The sequence below is a fragment of the Stylophora pistillata genome, chromosome 12, assembly GCF_964205215.1.
Source record: "Stylophora pistillata chromosome 12, jaStyPist1.2, whole genome shotgun sequence".
Lineage (NCBI taxonomy): Eukaryota > Metazoa > Cnidaria > Anthozoa > Scleractinia > Pocilloporidae > Stylophora > Stylophora pistillata.
The window spans coordinates 28,255,465-28,279,143 of NC_142530.1; the positions used below are offsets into that span (position 1 = coordinate 28,255,465).

A 23,679-nucleotide genomic window follows, 5' to 3' on the forward strand; every position below is an offset into this window, starting at 1 on the left:
GCGACTGATGGCCTATAGCTATAAATTAATGCTACTATGCTAAAATTTTCCCTATTTCGGTACGCTGAAGTTATCTTATTGGTAATAAAGATTTTCAAGGTAGAAGGATAAGAAGAGTTTATCGAGAGAAAATTGAAAGGCGAGAATTAATATAATTGACTTGTTCTGACGCAGGTCTCATCGGCGGGTTTGGGAATAAAATATTCGTTCTTTCGTTTTCCTTATCTTTTCAGTCTCGAGTTGTTTACTCAAAAACTTGTTACAAGGTAAACGATGTTTGAATTAGTGGCCAGCCGTGAGTAAATTTGTTTTTTGTTTCCTCGCTGTAGGTCTCATAAATTCGCAGTTCAATATCTGGATTTTTTTTTCCAAAACGCATTTTGCAATTTTCCACGAAAAGCTGGTCCAACTCCAATCTTTATTGCAAGTAAAGAAATGATTAACATACGGCGGTAATGGCTTGTTAGTTTTTCATCAGCTTAGTTGAAGTGTTGTGGGAACCCACACGCAACCGGAAGATTAAAACAATCAGTTTGATGAACTATTCAACTTGTTTCACAACGCGGCGTTAAAAAACAAGTTCACGCTCGCAGAATTGAAAAAAAAAAGGGTAAGAACAGAAATTTCTCAAAATAGTTATAACACTCATCCGTGCCACGAGACACTGGATTTTTTAAAGTACCTGACGTAAAGACCAGTCTGTGTTGACAATGAGTGAACAAACTTCAAACCTGAGTGCAAATTGGAATTCCACCTCGCTCCAATATGGGACGTACTCCCGAATTGAGTTGGCTTCTGCATGTACACTTGCACTACTCAGTCCTATAACAGTGGCTACAAACATCTTGCTAATCACCACCATTATCAGAGATCCTCTAAAGCATTTCAAGAAAGCGACGAGCTATTTTGTTCTTGGTCTTTCGGTAGCAGACCTCTCGTGTGGCTTGCTGGTCGAGCCATTTTTCGCCATCTACTATTTCGTACGCTTTTTTACAGCTGGCGATAGATTGCGAGTCATTTCTCACACGCTTTTCGTCATCGGTTCAATCATTTCGACAGTCTCGCTAAATGCTTCCTTCGTTATGGTGTTAATGCTTTCCTTTGTACAGTTTATTGCCATAGAATATCCTTACAGATACAAGATTTGGATCAAAAAGAGATTTGTGCTCTCGTTCGTTATCGCAACATGGTTATACTTTACCGTATTCAGCCTCCTGCCGGTTTTAGGCATGGATCAAATCTTGTTTTTCAAACTGAATTTGACACTGCATTCCACAGTTATCTCTATGGTACTCGCTGTTGTTCAGATTTTAACATATAGGGCTTTTAAAGGGCATTTGCAGGTTCATAAAATAACTCGAGCGACCAGTTTATTATATCATCTTCACAACAATTCCGCATCTCCGCAGAAAACTAGCGGAAGGAAACTTCTTCAAACTCGCAGCCGCAATTATGACAGAAACTTAGTTCTCTTGACATTTTACCTCGCTGCAATACTGCTTTTTTCGGCTTTTCCACATATCACTGTATTTTACGTTTTCTTGTACAGACAGTACCAGAGCCACAAAGAGGAAGTCATTTTGAATATTTTGTTAAGAATAACTGATCTATTCCTTTTTGTAAAAGCTGCTGTTGATGCATTTATTTTCGCCTGGAGATTACCATCTTACAGAAAATCCATACGCTTTTTACTGGCGAGAAAAGAAAATCCTCAAATTGAGACAAGTGTTTAGTTTATTTCAGTACAATTTCGTCAAAGGTTTTGTTTTCGAGTCTCGTTTGAAACAAAGAAAGGAGATTAAAGGTGCGAAAAATTTAAATGCCGTTCTAATATCATTAATATCATTAAATTCGCGTACATAATGTATTTAGCTTGGAGGTAGCGATCGGTTTGGGTTCCAAATATGTATTCAGCAAGGGCACTCATCCAAAAGCCCACAGGGGCCCTTATGTTTCGTGCTCACAGATCCTCGTTGCCTTTAGGGATGCCGTATCACAACACACCGTCCCAGACTCTTCTCTTCTTTTGTAATCGACGGAAATGGTTCGTGGATGCAAGTGTCCCTGGGGATGAACCACAGCAGTCTGTGTCATTTATCGTTGTCAAAGGTAATACGATTGAGCTCTGTTTAGACTTGTCTCTTTTTCCCACCTTCACTGATGTTTTGGTTCTCCGGTAAAAATGAAGGATTAAATAGTCTCCGTTCCTTATCAAAAAGTGGGCGTTTTTGAAGGAAATCGCTGAGGACTGCATAAGGAGGATCTCCCCACGCCCTTTTTCTTATTTTGCAGTTTTCGAGTGGAGGCATGTAATGAAGAAAACAGTTAGGAAACATTTTCTCACAAGGGATTAACATTCCATATATGGTTTAAAAACTGTAAAGGAAAGTACAATCTGGCACTGAGGCCCAAGGCTCAAACGGAACATTGTATCGTCACTGCCTTCCGAAAGGGTTTACATTTCGAAATAAAGAGGAAGTAACTAACTTGGTGAGCCATGAATCTTGAACTTAGTAACTGAAAAAAGAAACCACCACCAAGAACACACTGATAGAAATTTCACAAGATCAGGAAAACATTGTAACTTGAACTATATGAATGTCTCTCTTCTAATCATGTACAAAATTGAATGAAGCTGCTTATTTGAAGGGCATGCGAGGAAGGACTGAGACCAAGTATCTCAAAGTCCTCAGGGCATGGAGGAAGGTCGCGCAGGGCTTGGAGAAGAGCGAGCGAATGAAGGTACGGAGGGCGCGGCCGTTGAAAACGCGCCAAAAAACTCGGAGGCGAAGCCAGTGACGTCATCAGGTTTTCGAAGCAGTAGGAATTGTAGAAAGTCGGCAAGTAGAGCCCGCAGCTCTGGATGCCTTCTCATGTAGGTTGCGTGATCGTCAGCCAACTCCGCCTGAAAATACAGGAGGGGTGAGAAGATCAGTTCCAAAAGTCCTGAAGCCTGTTATTACAGACGTACATGATGACTCTGCAAAATAGTTCTCAGACATAACTTGGTGAGGAATGGGTGGCACACAAAATGGAGAATTAATAACAACATATTGAGAGTCTTGGGGTAAAAAGTTGGCAGAACTAACACTGTCCGTCTAATAAATATGTGGTATGTTGCTTACGCTTTCACTATCACCTAAAGGTACAACCATACTAAAAAAGTTTACTCTACCTTTCGGTCTAAAAAACGCGAGAACAGTTGCATATCTTCTTCCCATTTGAGAGGTTTAACTTCTGTTGTCTTGTCTGGTAAGACTGTATCTAAAAAAAATAGTGAAAAATATACGGATAAAATAATCTGTCAACAACCATTGCAACGAATCTCAGGGTTTATGTCCACTTTAACGACCCCTTGATGCCGTATCTATTTGTAAAAAAATAACAGTCACAACTTGGAATAAAAAGATGATGATAGTCTGAACCAACCAATAGATTAGTTGTTTTATGTAAACTCACCTGTATTCTGATGTTCCTCTGGTATTCTTGACAAGGTCATAGTTACCCCAGAGCCCAACTGTGTTCGACTTGCCAGATGCCTAAAAGAAAGAGTTCTTTAATCATGCTCGCCTTGAAAAAGTTTTAGTCGACTTCAGTTTGATGGGTTTCATAGTTTCCATTGATAGACAAAAAAAAGAAAACTTCAAGAACTATTACACTGAACTTACCCTGTCGACAGGAAGTACGATTCCCATGTGGTTGGTGACTCCTCAACTGAATGAATTGTACGATTCAGTCCTACCGCATGAACTTGTTGCAAACCAATTTTCCTCTCTGACCTGCCAAGCATTTTCTGTGAGGGAGTAAAGCAAGATATTAAATCAATTCTCCCAAAAAACAAAAACACAACTTACAATACAAAATCTCAACGTGATGCAGGTTCTTACATAAGATGAAGTACATAGACTAGTTGTCGAGTCAAATGCAACAAATGTCATGTCTTCTGGAACTCCTCTATTCACCATGATTCTCTGTAGCAGCAGATTAGAACCTACAAAAAAAAAATGCAGGTAAGTGAATGATGCACAAAGAGACTGGTCACATGAACTAGGAGGACGCAAACACAGGAATGAATGAAAAGATTATACACTGTAAATATAGAAACTGACCTTCGGATATAAAACCCTGGAATAATTCTTTTTTGTAATACTTGTCAGTTCTCTGCATTTCCTACAAGAAATAAAAATTATCAAGGCAAGCTAGGAAACTTAGTTCAAGCAATGTTTCAAGATACCTGTACATGTAACTTGTCTTTAAAAAAGTAGGACGAGTGAATCAACCCAACTACGTTTTTATAACGTTCAAATGTAAAAAAAAAAATTTGATTCTCTAGAGCCTCTGTTGAGGTCTATGGTATCAGTTAACATGAACTTTAAAATGCTACATGTCTTTTGATCAAGTTTTATAAAACCAAATCCAAATTAAGTTCTAATAATGGCCATAGTTAACAAAGAGACCTAGCTGAAGATGCCCCACAAACTTTGAGTAACATGCTAACATGCCAAAAGCAATAAAAAAAGAGGGTGACCAACACAGAGCTGATTCTCTTCTAAATCTGATTAATAGATATTTCTTGGAGTAAACCCACCCTAATGCAGAGCAAAACCAACAACAACACAGTATCTATAGCTAAAGCAATTTTTCCAAATATGGTGAGAAAATTACTCTCCCTATCCTTTAACTTGCTGACCTTACAGATTGAGATGTCCTTTTTACTTTATTTCATATCGTATCTTATTTTATTTATTTGATATTTCCGAAAGTGACTTACATCTCCCTGTGATTCAGTCTTCTTCACAGAGTATGTTCCATCCTCATCAAGTACAATAAGAGTCTTTTTATCCAGAGGGTTATCTGGTATCTGTAAACAGATGAAAAAAAGTCTCCAGTCCTCTTCAGCAAGCTGATTTGATCAATGGAAGTGAAAAGTAACTGATGCATATTTACATTAAACTGCTCTCTAACTTGTATTACTTTACTGAAAATCTTGATGTAAATTATTTTTAAGAAACAGGGCCTCTATGGATACCAGCCTTAGAGCTGAATGGGCTACCCTGTGTGAATAAAGCTTTACTTACTTTACTACTTAGTTTGCATAGTTTACTATTGCCAAATGCGAAGAGAAAACCACAAAGTAATCATTATTACAATCCACCAAAGATCTCTGCTTGTGCAACTGGTCTAAATGCACCATATGATCAAATATGCCCCAGTTAAACATGAGAGAGGGTTTTGCTGTCATTGCAGAAGAAAAGATATATTTGCTTGTCCAAAATTTTGTACAAAAAATTGATCACCACACTAAGTAAATGGTAAACTATATGTTCTTATACATTTTTTTACTGCGCACTGCAATTGTTGTCATCCATGACCATCCTATACCGGTAACTTACATTACACCCTCTAATTCAGGTGTCACTCTCCTTTCCCATGAGGGTAATTCTACCAAATGAAGGTCTATTAAAAAATATTTTTAAATAAACCTCTTTTGCTACAGTGGCCCCCATGGGTTAAAAATTTGTCTCGGGTGTATCTCACAAATTCATCTGTTTAATAATCAATGCAATTTTGTGAAGTCCCCACCTTGACATATTCATAATGGGTTTGTTCAAATGTCTGAAGAGATCTTCCAACATAGGCTGTGACAAAAACAAAACAGTTGCAGTTTAACAGAATTATCGTTTTCATACACTGTAGAGTCAGTATTGAATATCAGTTGAAAATAGAGAAATTTTCAAGCATCCATCAACCCTTCTCGCCCTAACATCAGCATGTATATTCTCCATACTGTTCTCTATTCATTTCCTAAGGTGCTGACAAGGAGAATTTGTGTAACAATCAAGAGCTTCTTTAGTTGGGTGATCATTTTCTTTATTCTTATGACCTTAATGTGTGATTTGAAGGTGAAATAATGTAAGGAGAAATTAGATGCTAGTCACTGTTAAGCTAACCTGTTACAGATGTTCCAATAGGTACTTGATCTATGGACCCATGGCTGTTAGCATGTACAAGATAACAAGGCTCTCCTCTCCACATAGTGTTCTCCACAGTAATTGTCATTTCACCTATTTCCTTTAATAGTGAAGAAAAGCCTTGAACATAATTGCAAACTAGTACATGGTACATGTAAGTAAAATGACTTGGATTCCACTAAGGTCTACATCAACCTGAGACTAATACTTACAACATTGGCACTCTGAACAAGAATGTTTCAAAGCCCAATTATCATATGATACATTTGAGCATTGCCAATTCTTTAATTCAATAAAATTCAATATAATTCATAAAATCATTTTAAAAATTACATCAAGATGAACTTACTCTGCCAGTTTGAGATGTAGTCACCAGTGAGTCAGAAAACAGCAATGATTCCCATATTTCCTCATCTATGTGAAGACAAATATGAACTGAATACACCTGGGGTGCTATAACCCTGTTATTGGTATAGAAACCTACTACTGACCATAAATTAACCTTTTTCAACCTAACATCAATATCTATTTTCTCCAAACACCTCTAAAAAAAAAAGGTATGGACAAGGAGAATTTGTTTAACAATCAAGGTTTCTTATCTTGGTGATCTGCATTTAATTTCCTTTATTCTCATGATCTTCATGAATTATTATTGTAAGGAGTATCGTTGTAAGAAGAAACTAGATGCTGATCACTCTTACCATCTAAGGGGTTACAAAGTTAAATTCTACTATCTATGTGATCACATAGAGTACGTTTCTGATTTTGTATCTGTCTTTTCTGTATTTTTTATTTTCTTTGGGCCCTTTTTTAGAGTGCGTACAATTTATTTACTGTAACAATATTGTTATTAAATATAGAAAATGAAAATGTCACAATTTTGTTTTCAGGGTGTTAATAGTGTGAGTTATAGCTCATTTTCAGGGAATGCTCTTAAAGCAATTAAACTTATTATCCATGTTTTTCAACCTTAATCATATGCCATGCTCCATCTGAAAAAACTTACACAAAACTACAGTGATTATGCCAAGAAAACACGATGGAAAATTGTGAGAAACTTCAGATAAATTATCCACTTCAAAACAAACTATAAATCAATTTTTTTTGTATATACAGTTAATCGGGTTAAGCGCATAGAGGCAATATTGTTGTTCCATTACTTGTACTTAGGCCCTCTCTGAGGGAAACTATACATCTGGGCTACCCAGAGCTCATTGTTCTGTTCTGTTTGCTACCAAGACCCTCATGGTCGACCAAGGAAAAAAAGACTGTGTTCAATGAATTATCAGTACTACCTGTGTCATCTGTGCCAATAGACAACAAAGTAAGCCAATATATTAGAATATTGCCCTTTCAACCACCTCTCCCGTTTGTCAGCTCCCTATTGATCACTTGCCACAGCAGGTTGAAACAATCATGAAACCTTGAAATACATGCTCAACATGCATGCTTTCAATTTGTGGCACTTTGTAATCCTTTACTATTCTGCCAATAAAAGTGGTCTACATTTTTGATACTGTTCAATAAAAAATGAAAGAACTGACACCTTGCATGTGAAAACAGACTCTGCATGTGCACACACAATGAACTGTAGTTAAATGTATTGTGTGTCTAACAAGAAATGAAAGACATGAAGCTAATATCATATACCGTTAAATATTGAGGTATCAGCAACAAAATTGCCATACAATATATAATTTTCTTGGTAATTCTTATTTGCAGCCTAATATAGGACCTTACAATGCATTCAATATTTAGGAAGATGTTACATTAAGTTTGCCTTGAGTGTAGGAGAAAAAAAAGCTACCTGCCCACACAAAGATAGCACCATAGACCCTGGAATACTGCAGTCCAATGGTGGAGCTACCACTGATTTACAAAGGTAGAGGGAGAGGGAAGGATGACTGCTATTCTTGAAAAAATTAACAAAGCCAATGCAAGGACATCATTAGTTTGTTGAGTGCCCTCTAAACTTCCCAAATGCTTTATATCTGTCAATGAAGGCACAGCTGACATGAAACAATTGTCATTCAGTGTGGTGGTAAACTGTATGATGTATATATATATATATATATATATATATATATATATATACAGGGTACAAGGGGAAGTTTACTTTTCTATGCTTCATCACACACATCATCAGCAAACTCAATGGGAATGTGAAACACACTTGCACAGCTAAATTCCATGAGAGAACATGAATTTTTGGCAGTCTTGTTTTAAAGGGTGTCCTCTGGGGCAGTGATATTTTACTGAGAATTTTCGCATTGCCTGGTTTATTACCTTTGGTGCACACAGAATCCCTAACATCTATAGAATGCATCATACACATAAATATTGAAGTGGGTGGTGTTTGCTAATGGTACCGGGTTTAAAAAGAAAGAATCTATGGGAAACTCCTTTACTTTCTGAAGAGAGTTATTCTGCCAGATATTAAATTTACCATCAGATTGCTCAATCTTAGTCTTGCTTGATCTTCAATCTAATGATCTAATTCTGGCCAGTGATACATACATGTAAGAAAAAAGAATAAACAGAACTCTGATTGACAAGGTAGAGTAGTTTTAATTAAAGATGCTGGCTCTTTTGTGGTGTGTATGAGAACACACAAAGTCCCTCTCTTGCACCACAATATTTAATTATGGCACAACTGGTTTAGAAATTTATTAATTTACTGTTGAAACAAAACAAGTCACACGTTGGATGAATTACCTTGTTTGTCTGTAGGATTTTACGAGATGAAATTATTTAATTCATGCAACCACAGGGGATACAAGTGTATAGAGATAACTAAATTAATTGAAAGTACAGGTATTCCTAATTCTTTTTTGGCATCAGAGAACTTGCAATTTAAGCTACAAAAAGCTTTCTTGAAAACTATTTTTTTTCATTCATAAGTCCAAAGTCTTTTTCAGAAATAATTCTGTCCAGAACAGAGTGTGAGAATGGGCAGTTTAAGTGACAACAATTTGAATAACAATGTTGGTCATTAAAACTGGTATCCCACCTGGTTTAATATTTCGAAATTACTCAAACGATCATATTTTTCTATGCTTTTAAGTAAAAACTAAAAAGCAAAGTGGCAATTTAAATGCAAGTTTGTCCAATTAAACGCTTTCTTAAGAACGCAAAACTACTAATTGCTATGCTTCTAATTTTAGACAAAGTTGAACGAAACAGATCAAGTTCCACGTGAGTAATTCAAAAACCCTAAAATTTAAGCGATCTTTGCAACACAAGCCTTTGATAGGACTAACTGTTGCGAAAGCGACGAGATCGAGTTTCTTACAACTCAATACGTACATTGTAAATATTTATTCTAATCAAAAACAAATGTTTCATTGAAACGTACCATCGCCCTTTTATCGCCGTGGGGTAAGTTTGCGTGGAAATTTGCATTCAAACTTTATTTCAACTATCGTTCTTACGATCGAAAACTCTTAATCTGGTTGTCGTATTCTTTTCCCTAATCTCATAACAGAAGTGGATTAAAAAGATTTTTCTCCGGAGGAAGACTGATTTGAAAATTTTTCTCGCTAATCAATATTGACATATCTTGTCATATTTGTCGACATTCAATCTTTAACTGAAATGCTCCGGGAATCAATGCAATTTGGCATTTAACGAAACAACAAAGCATTCCTCACAGTGCTTCCTTCCAGCTGAATAAAACATCCTCAGACGCAACCTAAAACTTAACTTAGCCTTTTAGTTTTAATTTAAAGCCTCCAAGACAACGAAACGTTTAAACAAATGCGTAGCTAGGAAGTTTTGGTATGCGAGAAGTACACGACGGGTTAAGTTGATGCAAAGCGTATTGTGCAATTAAAAGACTGACAGTTTTTTTCAATAAACTCGACACGAAAAGATTTCTGCGATCCGCCAAGGAAGGTTGTTCATTGCGTTATTTCACCGTGGTAAATGCAATTTCAAACCTATCAAATCTTAAAAACAGGCAATAACATCGTTAAAACACTGCAAGGGCAAGTGTTACATAGCGCAAATTTGACCGCTTACCTATACTGGCCAGATACTCCACCGCTTTCTCGCTTGCTTTCGCCTGGGAAACAGTGAACGTTTCGGCGCTGAAAATACAGAAATGAGCCCAAGTTTACATAGCTGATTTTCATCCGATAAAATAAACACTGTGCGGACGAAAATGTGGCATCACATTAACAAATCGGCGCTTCGATCGTACCTTACGCCGTTTTCTGCTTCCATTTCCTCTGTGTGACAAAAGAACCAGCTAAATTCACTGCTTTACGTATTGACCAACATCTTTAGAGACTCGAGGGAAGAAAATCGTCCATATCACAGGTTACTCTGCACTGTCAGGAGGCTCCATATCAATAACAAATTCCCGCGCGGGGAATTGAGAACCGGTAACCTTAACGACTGTTACGTCATAGACGTGAATAAATGCCCTGGTGACCGTAGTCGATATTTGAGACGTGTCTCAGAACTTCGTGTCTCCTGACTTCGCAGGTGAAAAAGTCACCAATCAGCCACCACAATCGAATGTGTTAAGGCAGAAAAATTACTATTCTCAGCCCCTCGTGAAATGGGGCTGTTAAAAAAAATTACATGATTGTGTAGTTGACGAGATTTCACACTTTCGTTTCCAAGGTAATACGTAACTTCCGCGCTGTGCGAAGTGAAAAGGATATTAAAATCGCGAATTGTCACCCGATCGGGAAGTAGCTTTGGGCTTTGAAGTAATTTACGGGTTTCTTCCTTCTGTGTTTCATTAATGAATGCAAACTAATTCACTGCTTTGTTATTTGACACATTAGCATCAGATAGGTTGGTACGACGGTTGGTGCCATTTTTGCCAACAAGTATCCCACATGTAAATTTACATAATTCAGATTCTCTGAAGGGGAAAGAATTTGACAAAAATTATGGCACAACAATTTGAGTATGAATACGAAACGCAGTTCCAGTTTGTACGCATAGTTTAATCAATAATTTTTATTACAATTCAGTGACTCCATATCCCGTTATTTTGCACAAACAGTTTTTTTATTACTTATATGCCAAATTCGCTTAGTCATAATGGAACCTTTTGTTGCATTACAAGCTTGTGCAATTATATTCATGTCCTCCAGTAAATGGCCTCATAAAATGCACCACACACAATTTTGACAATTTCAGAGAAAAATGAACCATTAGTTAGAATATCTGAAAGCAATCACATAGCAAAAAAGTGTAACAGCTGCTGGGAACATTAATAAATCATTCGTTTAGTCTGGATAATTTTTGTAAGTCTTGAAAATTTTGGTTTCTATTTGGTTGAAGTGGGTTCAGGGTTTTATCAGATTTTTGGCTCTTTTCTTATCAATGTTTTAGCTTCACCAATCAAACACATAGTGCATTACATTTAACATTTGGGAGCACCAAATGCACTGTTTTAAAGATGACATCCAAACCATGTGTTCACTTCATTTAATTAACATTGACTAAATTTCCTTCTATTCAAGAGTTTTCCCCCCAGAGAACAATCAAATAAATATCTATGCTTACCAGATCTTCAAAAATATATATGAAAAAGCTGAAATATGATCTTTAATCCTGGCTCACAAGCAGTTTATTTGGCATGACAAAGAAAATAATAAGCAACCCCTCAACGATTTAAGGAAACTATGTTTAAACCTACAGTTACAGTGGCTGATCTTCTTAGAGAAAATAATAGTTATCTTATTCTATCCTTCAGTTTCAGTGTAGGAGTTTGACTTGTGCTTAGGGAGGAAGCAGAATCCAGTAGGGACGGGACCTAAAAGTATCTCACTGAAAAGAAAAAGGAAAAGAAATGAAAACAAAACAATTATATTAGAAAGCTGTTTGTGGCTACCTTGATAATTTCTTATCATTCTGTATTAGCAATCTATTAGACATCAACAGATCACTATCCAAAATTTGTAATAAACAATATTTAACACTGAAAAAAAACAGCTCATAAAGCTACATTTATTACACTATGCTGACATTCTTGTTAAAATAAAAATCATTCTTTTTCTTTTTATCATCCAGGTTTAACCTTGCTGATTTTTTAAAATGTATTCCTTAATAAGGACTTTGCATCAGCTTTTTGTGGTCTTGAATTTATTTTCAAAATGTGATTATGATCACTCGTTCCACCATCATATTTCATGATTTTTGTTTCCCCAAAATCATTTTCCTACAAAATTGCACAGTTTTAGAGAAACACAATTTTTTTAACAACTCAGGCCCATGAAAAAAATAACTTTAATAATCAGTAAGAGTTTGGCTTTTAGATTTGGCTTAATTATTATGTTAACATTTACAAACATTTCCATCCTAGAGTATGCATATTCTCTCCTGTTCTGTACACAATTCCTAAGGTGCTGACAAGGAAAATTTGTTTAACAGTCAAGAGTTTCTTTAGTAGGTAATCATTTCCTTTATTCTTGTGACCTTCATGTGTAATTTGGGGGTGATATTGTATGCCTCTAATATTGGGAGTGTAAAGAGAGACTAGATGCTATAATAATAATAATAATAATAATAATAATAATATTATTATTATTATTAATATGAACGATGAGATTAGGCACAATGAGATTAGAGATCTAGAAGCGGAAATGTTGCGCATGGTTTGCACTGACGTAGAGACACAGCCAGTTCTTCAGGAAATCACTGGGGAAGAGCTAAACAGAGGCGCAAACAGAGCGCCTGATGCCTGACTAGATATCCACGCTTGCGGGTTTTGGGAGAGACAACAATCTGCATTCTTCGATGTTTGGGTGTGTCACCCAAACACAGATTCATATCGAGAACTGTCTCCGAAACAGATATTCCAACTACATGAAAATGAGAAGAGGCAATACAGCAGGCGGGTTTTGGAAGTGGAGCAAGCGACATTCACACCATTAGTTTTTACAAGTACAGGTGGAATGGCCGATGAATGCAAGAGATTCCATGGCCGCCTTGCAGAGTTACTTGTGTTAAAGAAAGGAGATGACTATGCTACAACCATATCTTGGATAAGGGCAAAGATATCCTTTGCCAATCTATGTTCAGCTTTGCTGTGTCTCAGAAGAACCAGGAGGAAGAGAAGAGTAGCCAATATATCTGACACTGACATTACATCGGAAAGTGCGCAAGCCAGAATTTAAGTAGTCAATTTTTTATTATGTAGCTTAGTTTACTGAATTTTTCTTTTTTTTTTAGAGAACTGCTTTTTGTGAAATATTTCTAAGGAAAAATTTATTATTATTATTAAGGACGTCGATCATGTATCATCAGTTTATTTGTTGTTCTGCTGAAAGAAGCTGAAGCAAAATAATGCAGACATAAGATGAATTCTGCTACTCTGTAGAACAGTTGTTAATACTGAAGAGATTCAAGACTTTTCTCTCAGCTAGAGACTTTTTAAACTTGTTTTAATATTTATACCTTAATTTTTGTTTGTTATCCTGTATTTTTACTGATTTTGTAAAATAAAAATTGTCATTAGTAAAAAAATATATATATTAATAATATTTTTAATATTATTATTAATATACTTTTTATTAAAACAAATGATCTTTATTAAAAACCCATAAAATGATCTAACACTTTTACACAACTTGATTCTAAAGCAAAGCCTAAATACTATGTGAAATCAATCTATAAATTCAATGAACAATGCTCAAAATCCAGCTATAATAATTGTTTAAATAAGAATGACTGAAGCTTTCAAACCAGAATAATTCTTAATAATAACAGTCACTTATAAGATCAGGCAAGCTAAAAGAGCATTTTAGTATTTACATAAATTATATTCAAACATATTTACAATACATTCCATAAACCATAACACTATATTTTACACATAACAGAAAAAGATATAAAAATTGCAGGACCTAGATTTTGGCAAGGCATCTATCTAATTCAAAGTCAAATAATAATAATAATAATAATAATAATAATAATAATAATAATAATAATAATAATTTTTAGCATGTACATGAACCTAAAACTTTATTGTTATTATCCATTCACTAAAATTCTATTCCTACAATATAGTATAAACTCAATTAAAATAAAATCTGTCATAGGTCTCATTTCACATAATTATTTTATTCTAAAGATTACATTCTAATTGATTACGTTCTGTTACTTCCTAATCCTATCCTTAACTATTTCTGAGTTCAACCCAATTCAAGAGAAATATCATGGAAAATCTTCTTTGAGAATCAGAAAATAAAAAAAAAACATCCATCTTACATATAAAAAATGTAAAAATATTCTTAAATATTAAATATTAATAATAATAATAATAATCTTTTGACAAAGCCCTGTTTACCAAAATAAATTTAACCCTTTGACTCCCAGAAGTGATTAACATGTAACTACTCCCTACAATATCCATACATTATCCAGCAAACAGGTAATGAGAATACTCAAACTTAGCAGGTAGAAGTTGCTGTATTGATCTAATAACAAATTCTCATTATTAAATTACAGGGAAATGTGTAGCAGCAGGTAGGGAGAATTAACAACAAGATCTTGGGAGTTCAAGGGTTAAGTAGTTAGACAGTTCTGCTTGTACAGCTTTACCTTATTTTAACCCAATCAGCAGAGTTTCCACTTGACAACAGAGTTTCCAGATCATTTCGTCCAAAATATGGTGGAGGTTTTTCATTGATTCGCTGTGGGAGCCGTTCTAGCAGACCAGCAGGAATGTACCTATGAAAATTATAAGATTAAGAGTAATGTTTAACTCCTTTAGCAGTCTTAAATGGTTTAAAATCCAGGCAATTCCTGTTTGGCATGGGGTAGACTTGTGTGTAGGCTGTAAGCTTTTTTATTTACCAGCTGAGCAGACTCACCGACACTGAAATGAGAGCCACTCAAGAAGAAACCGTCTTGTGTTTTCCACTCCCTACAGGAAATAATGACAAAAAATTCTCATCCAAACATGATCCTGAGTGTGTTGCCAGTTCTGACCAAATAATACACATTATTAAAAACTGGATCATTGGATAATGCAATTCAAGACTTTTTATTGGCTTAGCCATTATGGTATATTAGCCAATAAACCATAATCTAATATCTGTACATTGTAACATCTGGTTTCTTCTTACAAAGTAAAGTCGAGAAGATTTGTCTAATATCTTAGGGGCATTTTTTTTAATAAAACAATTATTCCACTCACGCTTGTTGGATATAAGATAATTATAGCCAACTCGGCGCTATGCGCCTCGTTGGCTATCTATCATCTCATATCCAAAGCGCGCTCGTGGAATAATTGTTAAATATACACCTGTATGTGAAAAAGAACTAATGACATACATGTCTGGAAATAATTCAGTGAAAACATACCATCGTATCAGATCCCCAGTGCTCCAGGCCAAAATTGACAAAATCCCGCAGCATGTCGAAGCGTTCATTGGATGATATGTCCCAGTGTCTGAACAAAAATAAATCACCGCTGCTATGAACGATACATATTCCACAAAAACTTCAGAGCCTCCTAGTTACACCTGCATAGTACTCCAAGAAATGTTCACACCTTTGACACCATGGTTCACACCATGGTTCACACCATGGTTCCCTTTTGAAAGACAATCAACATACTTTTTTATTGTATAAAAGAATCACATCTAAACATCTTCTTTGATTGATGGGAAAGTTCTCACCTGTTTTCTTTTATTTCTGTAAATATCCATGGTTTGATCAGAGCCCCTCTAGAAACAAAGTTTAATGTATGAGCCCTGTGATTTCTGGAGGCCCCCTAGCCATATATATTGTTATTTATTTGATAAATATTGTAAACTTGTATATCTGATGATGTAAACCACTTAGGATTTACAACTATTTGCAATAATATTTATGATATTAACTCTCTGTGAATGGGAAATACAATTGTAATGTATTGTTAACACAAAATTAAAAAAAATAATAAAATAACCTCCTACACTATTACAGGGCTCGAAATTGCGACCGATACGGTCGCCAATGCGACTGAAACTTTTAACTTGGCGACTAAAAGTTTGAGTTTAGTCGCCACTTTAGCGACTAAACTAACTTCCTCTGATAAATAAAAGATTCTAGCTGAGAAAAATTTCTTAAGTCTCATTTCTGCGTTTCTGCTTTTCTGCTTTTCTGCCAAAGGAAATGTAAATTAAGTCTGTTTACCTTTAAGTTAAAACTTGAAATGGCTTTCAAATTGCGTCTTCCGAGACGACCTATTACAGTGGCTTCATCATGATGATCGCAGGCGCAATATTTTGTTGAAAACCTTCTGAATTTAAAATTAATCCGTTGAGAACAGGAGGTCTGGTACTAAATGCCTATCCACCATGTTTGATAAATGTTTGATGCCTTCGTATCGTACAATTTCTTGCATGTGATGTGACATATTTTCCTTGCTAAAGTAGCCCTGAAATGTTCTTATTACTTTTTTCGCTTACTGCTTAAGGTAAGATTGTCATGCAAAAGTCTTTCGGAGTTTCTTCTTTTGTGTTTTCATGTTTAAAGTCATTCAAGATCGAGTATTTCGGTCTACCCCACAATCGCAGCAACAATCCACCAGAAGCTGAACAACAACGCCAATTGAATAAGGCTCTAATCTGATTTCTGTTCTTGTACTATCTGGCAACTGCATTTTTGCACTTGGTGACCATTTTTTCTCTGATAGTCGCCAAGAGGCGACTTGGAATTTTTTTTAATTTCGAGCCCTGTATTAGGTATAATAGTAATTCAAAGATATCTAATAAGTTTTTTATGGTTACTAAAACATTCACCAAAAAGTTGTGATCATACTTACTTGTGTGCACCTGTAACCATTTAAGCAAAACATCACAGTATATTACACTGCATCAAGTACTAAAAATGTTATTAAGTGATAACATATGAATTTCCTAAATATTGCAGGTCAAATAACTAAGCTCTGTACCTCGCAATCATCAAACCAGACACTCCAGTTTGCTCTCTTCGTAAAACAGCATCTTCATATGAAAGGATGTCTCCATTACCTGAAAATCGCATCAAGATTTATTAGTAAACTTACATCAAAATTTTGTACGAGGTATATATAAAAAAATTCTTTATGAAAGCTGTGAATGCTGCAGTAAAGTTGTTTAACCCCTAACAATCTAACATCAGTATGCATATTCTCCATACTGTTCTCTATCCATTTCCTAAAGTGCTGACAAGGAGAATTTGTTTCACAATCAAGAGCTTCTTTTCTTCTCCTTTATTCCCATGACCTTCATGGTTGATTCAGGGGTGGCATTTTGAAGAGAAATTAGATGCTAATCACTCTTAACACTCCTAAATACCTGTAACCAATGCACCCCAGGATAGTTTCACCATACAGAAATTGGAATATCAAAAATTAAATGCTTGTATATTGAAATTGTTTTAAAAGACAAAGAAAAAGCAAAGTAAAATTCTCTTACCAAATAGAGGCATTGGTGCAGCAGCCTTAGCACACTCACTGATGTAGTCCCAGTCAGCTAGTCTTGTGTATCGTTGTTCCCTTGAGCGTCCATGGAGCTACAGGAAAAGACACAAGGAAAAGGTTTTTCTCAAGCTTAGTACATAGCAGCAACAGGTAAGTCAACCAGTACCAGTAACAGTAAACTATCATTACAGCAAATAACAATTTAATTTGAAGAAAAATAACAAAACTATTTTATTATAAATAATTGCAGACCTGTAGAATAATTTACTGCCTGCAGGAAGGCTTGGACTTCGATTTGATACACACCCTGGCTGAGGGTTTGACAACCACAGCTTACCCTCAAATCTCGAAGAATTTTGCCTCTCAGGCATCAGGCCAATAGCAGTATTGCCACATGTACTTCTTCTAGGTGATGGTTTATCAGCTCATACTTATTTCTCAACCCCACCCCACCCCAGCACCCCTCCATCTAAGGTTTACATGACAGCTTGCTGGTAACCATTTAATATCTTTTGCCAAAGCAGAAAGATGCACTCTCAAAGTTCACAACTCAGTTTACCCAACCAAGAATGCATCATCCAGTCAACCAGCCAGGACTTGTGATCTGGACACGAGTATGTACACTTAATGATGATTACACCATTACATCTTCCACCTCCTCGATTACTATAATAGTCCATTTCCTTTCCAATTTACTTACAGTTGCCAGTGAAACACCCCAGGTCTTAAGATTGGAAATGAGCTTGTGTGCATTCCATGAAGTTTTCTTATCACTGATGCCAGTTCTCATTTTGACAGTCAGAGGTATATCCAGAACCTTGACGACAGACAAATAATCCAATGGAAAGGGGTCGTTAAAAATAAAATATATTTCATAATAGTGAAAAGTAGTCCAAAGTACTCTTGCTTCTCAGTCTATAACTACATATAATCTTTTCCCTTTCATGATCAAAGATTAAGATGTTAACTGACCTTTAAAGAAATCCACCAATATCAATCATTACACATGAACTGTTTAATTGTGCCATTACGGCATACAAATGTTTAAACCAGTAAATCTTTAATAAAAAATTATTCTTGCCATTACCGCAGATGAACAGTACAAATAAAAAATGCCACATACACAAATTGTTAACATTACACTGTATGGGAATTTCATTTAATTTCTTTTTAATTAAAGTTACAAAATGTATTTAAGTACTTATTTCATAAAAAGCCTTCCTCATCTACTTACATATTTCATTCCTCTGACAATCTGCTCAAATTTTCCCATGCGGCCCATCAAAGCACTACCAGCTCCCTGTATAACCAAGGACAAACATCGTATTTTTAATTTATCCACAGGTTAAACACAGATTTATTCCAAACATGTCTTAAGAGCCACAAAATTTTCAGACACACCCTTCCCCTCTCAATTCATCATACCTGTTTAAATACTAAATCTATGGGGCAACCAATGTTGATGTCCACAAAGTCAACAGGAACATCATTCTGAAGGAGCTCGGCACATCTTGTCATTGAGTCAGGAAACGAACCACATAACTGCACACATCAACAAAAAATATTCACCTTTAAATTTATCAGTATTCGGACAACAGTGTGAAATATGACAAGTAATATTCACTATCATCATAAGTGCAATTGGTTTTTAGTTACCTTCAAGCAACAGATCAGAAATTAAATCATAAGAATAGTATTTCACTAAAGATAAGTCCCTTACCTGTGCACCAAAAATGTCCTCAGAGGGATGGTGTTTTAGCAAGGCCCATTCTGACATACTGCCCTATAAAGACACAATGTGAGTTTCTTCCAATTTCTAACTAATATATTTAACATAATCTAACAACAAAATCAAGAATTGCCTCCAGACACAGATCAAGATAATATCGTAAAATAATTCTAGAAGCCAGAGTGACTGACCTGAAGTAGTTTGGTAGACATGGCCATTTCACTGCAAGTTATATCTGCACCAAACTGTTTGCATACTCTACGAAATGGCAGGTTACCAACCTAAAAGTATAGCATTGTTAAAAAATAAGAAATAAAGGTTAACATTTTAATTCATCATCTCAGCAAGAGCTATTAAGCATGAGTAAATCAAAATAGAGCTGAGGTGAGTTATACATTTGGAGCAAAGGTGCACACAGCGTCCTTGTATAATAAATTTGTTGTTAAAGCAAAGGTCTAGTACTAAACAAAATAAAACAATTTGGACCACACACTTGTTTGTTTTGTTTGTTTGTTTATCTATACCCCTTGCAGAAAATCTGAATTACAGGTATAGCCAGCAAATTGTATGGATGGAAGTAAGCTAACAAAATACAATAATAAATAATGGATTTTTATACATTTTGCTTTAATTATGTGGCAAACTTGTTCGTTACAAACTTTTCAAAACGGTCAGTTCTTGTGCTTTTCACAGAACTAGTAGAAGAAGACCTGAGATTGTACTTGTTACTTGGTTGAGCAAAGTGGCTTTTGACAATACTGAAAACAGAGTTTGATGGTGTCAGGGTACACAATAAGCTTCTTACAAACTTCTTCATGCCTATCCGCAAGCGTGGCAATCCGAGAGACCATGCTTGCAGCATATTTGTTGATTATTGTTAGTTTGATTATTGTTAGTTGACATATCAACTAACAATAATCATCAAGATTGCTTTCCACTCAGCCAAAGGTTTGTATATTTGTCCAAATGCAATAGAGATTTACAATGAACATGGATTTCAATATAAGATTCTGAGGGAAACCTAAAATTTAAAAATTTAAGAATGAAATGTCCAGTTCCATGCTACCTTCAGGGCCTGACACTAACAGTAGCCAACTAGCCACAGACTAGTAGAAACTCAGATTTGGCCTGTGGTTTTTTATCTCCCCTAGCCAGTTTAACCAGTAAACAAACTGGAACTGTTGTAACATCTGAGTTGTCACTAGCCCCTTGGCTAGTAAGTTGAAAAGTTAGTGTTGACCCCTGACCTTTCTTCCTGAGTCTGCCTTAAACATGAAGATGCGCTATAAAAGGAGCCCTAGGTCCTACTGGACCATTTGTCAATCAACCATCATGTGATGTAGAACTCTTAGAGTCAAGTCAGCTTGAGCTACATGTACAGCTACTCCAAAGCAGTGAACAGCGGGGGCATTCCTCAAAATTGTTTTATGTCTTCATCACAATACAAGAATTTTTGAGATTTGTATTTCCTTTCTTTCTTCTGTCTTTATTTGTGGTGGTAAATTTGAGATCAAAGTAGGTGGTTCGCATGTTACCACATTGCCACCACGCTGGTGGAAGTAAACAATAGATATCTCATTAGCTCCTTTTGTTCATCTACCAGCATTTAAATTTGACCCGCACACGTCAACAGTGAGTGACAAATGAGCGTAGGTCTTCCCAGGGAAGACTTCCTTATATAGCACGCCTTCGTGTTTAAGGAGGTGTGCAAAATTCCAGTGAGTAACAAAATAGTAGAGCATGTAGAGTTAACTCTGATTAGTCAGATCAGACTATATTTTAAAAGGCAACTGGCAATAATCATTAATCAGTGATCACTGAACACTTACATTGATAGAGACCAAGTGTGATCAATTAGTTTATGTCTCACTGAAAAATTCCACAGTGATATAGTTGAATTAGCTTAATACAATTTAAATTGGTTTGAAATTTCAACTTACAGTTGTTAGTGGTGCCAAATACAGCTTGTCTGCAAAATTGATCTGGGAGTGGAATAACAGGACCGTAAACAGTTAGTTAACAAATACACGGTAATCCATAAGTGTGTTCAAATAATTATGAGATGGTTACCAGCCAACTAGGCCCATAGCCTGAAGTTGGCTATAACCAATCTCGTATCCAATAACTGAATAGCATAAATATTTCATTTTATTATCCAACTGTGCTTTGCAGAGTACAAATAATGTATGAGACAGGTACAAAGATCACGCGGTATAATAATGGTATATTATTATTAACGCGATATAATAACAGTACATTATTATTATTAACGGTATATTATTATTATTACTATTACTCCAGAAATATCCACAAAATTCACCCATACTGAAATAACAATTTGGCATGTTGGATAATAAATCCCTTACTAGATGTTTTAATGTGTAGTATCGCTGAGTATTTCAACTTGTTGTTTGTATTTTGAATGAATGAATGAATGAATGAATGAATAAAATGTCTTTATTTCGCTCGTTAAAATACATAACAAACATTACAGAGAGTAAGGGTATATAAATCATTTAAAATAATTATGTAAAATCAAATAAAACACCAGATATATAATGTTACTTGGTCAAGTTGTATTTAAACTTTATTCTATTAAAATAGAAATTCTTAAAAAGTTCTGTATTTATCCATGGTAATTGGCTTGTTTGTGATTTTAATTTCTTGGATTACTCTTTGACTTTGGACAGAAGGGCATATAATGGATATTTAACATTATTCTTAATTTTGGTGAACAGCCTGCGATCACATTTCTCTAAAAAGGTCATAGATATTAATTAACTCAGAAGTGTAACATTGTTTATTGCACCTTTTTTAAGAAGCATTGTATGGCATTTAGATCTGCCTGGCTGGCTCCCTATACTGGAAGTGCATAAGTGATCTTTGGCAAAACAATAGCCTTAAAGAGATGATCTATCTCTACCTGCATATATCCTTCTTTTCTTGGTGATTTTAAAACATACAAACACTTGTTAGCTTCTCAAAGCTTTCCCTTAACATGAGATGAAAACTTACAGTCATTTTGTAATGTGAAACCTAATAGACTTGACTTGCCCTGTGGGCTCATCAAAATATGACATACCGTAACTCGTAAAAATACTCAGTCTTACTACACCACAAATCATCTAACAAAATACATAAATTTCATCAAATCCCAACCGTTTAGATATTTGGAGCTCATTTCAGCTCTGCAACAGTTGGTGCAATGCAAGGTGACTTACAAAATGAGCTGATAGCTGAAGTCTAATGAATCAATCCAAACAGGCAGCAATCAGAATTGAAAATTTAATAAAAGATGAATCTAACACTTACAGCATGTGTCCCATTCATATTTATGATCTATACCTTTTTCTTTTCTTGTGGTCTAAGTTTGATGACATCTTCATCTGTGATAGCTCCTGCAGTTTTGAGACATGGCCTAGGCAAACTTTCAAGTTCACTATTTGCTTTGCCCTCAGCTTTCACTTTTGCAAGATGTGCCACATACATGTCTGCTTTGGGAAACTCGTACTGTTTTTTCCTCAGTGAAAATGTGAGCTGTTTGCTTAACACATTCTTTGTCATTGAAGGTGCAGTCTCCTTGTATAATTCCTCATTTACAACGTTTTCATAATTCTGAGAAATATGCTTCTTTCCATACCTACATGTTATACCATATATGCATTTACCATATTTCTCAAAGTTCACACAGGTTTCTCCAATATCAGGAAGCTTATGATCTGTCATATACTTTTCAACATCATGCAGATATCTGCACTCATTACCATAAGCACACTCTTCCCCCTTGACAACACTTGTGCATAACTGCCGGCTAAAATCTAGCTTTGCTGCCCGAGGTCTAGCTTTGTTCATTCCACGTTTTTTCTTCTTTTTAGATGGTTCTCCTGATTTGTTGCTATCATTCTGATCTTCACTAACTGGTCTCTTTTTCTCGGCTTCATTACATGATGCTTTACCTTCATCTGAACTTGCTTTACTAGCTGCAGTTTTTGAAACCTTCTTTAAATACCTGTTTGAAAAATTGTAAAGAAAAGAAGACAAACTGAAGGGAAAGGCAGTCAATAAAGAAAACGGTTTGTAACAGAACGGAACAAACCAATGCAAACAAAAAACACAAATATCAATTTCTGGAATGGATGGAAAGTGTACAGTGTAACCTTCATGCAAGCTCCACAGTCTATTTCAGGACTTCTATAATAGCAGCCACGTGAAATCAAAACGTACAAACACACTTACTGAGTCTTGATAGGTGCTACCCCAGGCCGGAGTTTAACATCAGCAACCAACGATGCAGATTCTTGATCTAATTTTGTGTCTACCAATGTATCAGATTGGGGAATATCACTACCATCAGTCGTTTCTGTGAGAGAAAACCCTTCTCTTCCATTCTCCGCCATATTGAAACAACTCCTTCCCAGGCCTTACGGTTGGTTTCCAAATCGAACCTAGGCCCTCGCGAGGTGTCAGGGAAATCAAAAGTAACGTCATAGTTGTTTCAATCTCTAATTGGTGGAAAAAATACCACCGCGCGCCTACAGAGCTCTAATTTCCCACCACAATAC

At 35.6% G+C, this 23,679-nt stretch overlaps 3 protein-coding genes across 5 annotated transcripts; 1 reads left to right on the forward strand and 2 right to left on the reverse strand.

Annotated features, from left to right (window-relative positions):
* The first annotated feature begins 162 nt into the window (after positions 1–162).
* Positions 163–1,733, forward strand: LOC148719502 (uncharacterized). Its single transcript, XM_088740587.1, has one exon. The coding sequence runs from the start codon at positions 711–713 to the stop codon at positions 1,731–1,733; it is 1,023 nt and encodes a 340-aa protein (XP_088596713.1). The 5' UTR covers positions 163–710.
* Positions 1,717–10,355, reverse strand: LOC111344055 (ciliogenesis-associated TTC17-interacting protein). 2 transcript variants are annotated; one of them, XM_022951260.2, is made up of 12 exons: positions 10,174–10,355; positions 9,993–10,060; positions 6,322–6,386; positions 5,952–6,072; positions 5,584–5,639; positions 4,772–4,861; positions 4,110–4,170; positions 3,888–3,991; positions 3,669–3,793; positions 3,460–3,539; positions 3,176–3,264; positions 1,717–2,905 (listed from the first exon to the last, which is right to left on the reverse strand). In XM_022951260.2, exons 1-12 carry the CDS (start codon positions 10,194–10,196, stop codon positions 2,690–2,692), a joined length of 1,098 nt encoding a protein of 365 aa, XP_022806995.2. In that variant the 5' UTR covers positions 10,197–10,355; the 3' UTR covers positions 1,717–2,689. The 2 variants fall into 2 exon arrangements, with proteins under 2 accessions (XP_022806995.2, XP_088596712.1); XM_088740586.1 differs by lacking the exon at positions 10,174–10,355 and adding an exon at positions 8,419–8,471 and having other exon boundaries at positions 9,993–10,025.
* Positions 10,356–10,912: 557 nt separating this feature from the next.
* LOC111344051 (tRNA-dihydrouridine(47) synthase [NAD(P)(+)]-like) lies at positions 10,913–23,635 on the reverse strand. Of its 2 annotated transcripts, XM_088740583.1 has the most exons (15): positions 23,354–23,635; positions 22,463–23,126; positions 21,058–21,099; positions 19,309–19,398; positions 19,109–19,171; positions 18,814–18,930; positions 18,623–18,688; positions 18,089–18,205; positions 17,384–17,480; positions 16,879–16,957; positions 15,620–15,667; positions 15,303–15,390; positions 14,810–14,862; positions 14,538–14,666; positions 10,913–11,762 (listed from the first exon to the last, which is right to left on the reverse strand). In XM_088740583.1, the coding sequence occupies exons 1-15, from the start codon at positions 23,512–23,514 to the stop codon at positions 11,678–11,680; spliced, it is 1,899 nt and encodes a 632-aa protein (XP_088596709.1). In that variant the 5' UTR covers positions 23,515–23,635; the 3' UTR covers positions 10,913–11,677. The 2 variants fall into 2 exon arrangements, with proteins under 2 accessions (XP_088596709.1, XP_088596710.1); XM_088740584.1 differs by lacking the exons at positions 10,913–11,762; positions 14,538–14,666; positions 14,810–14,862; positions 15,303–15,390 and having other exon boundaries at positions 15,639–15,714.
* Positions 23,636–23,679: the final 44 nt, after the last annotated feature.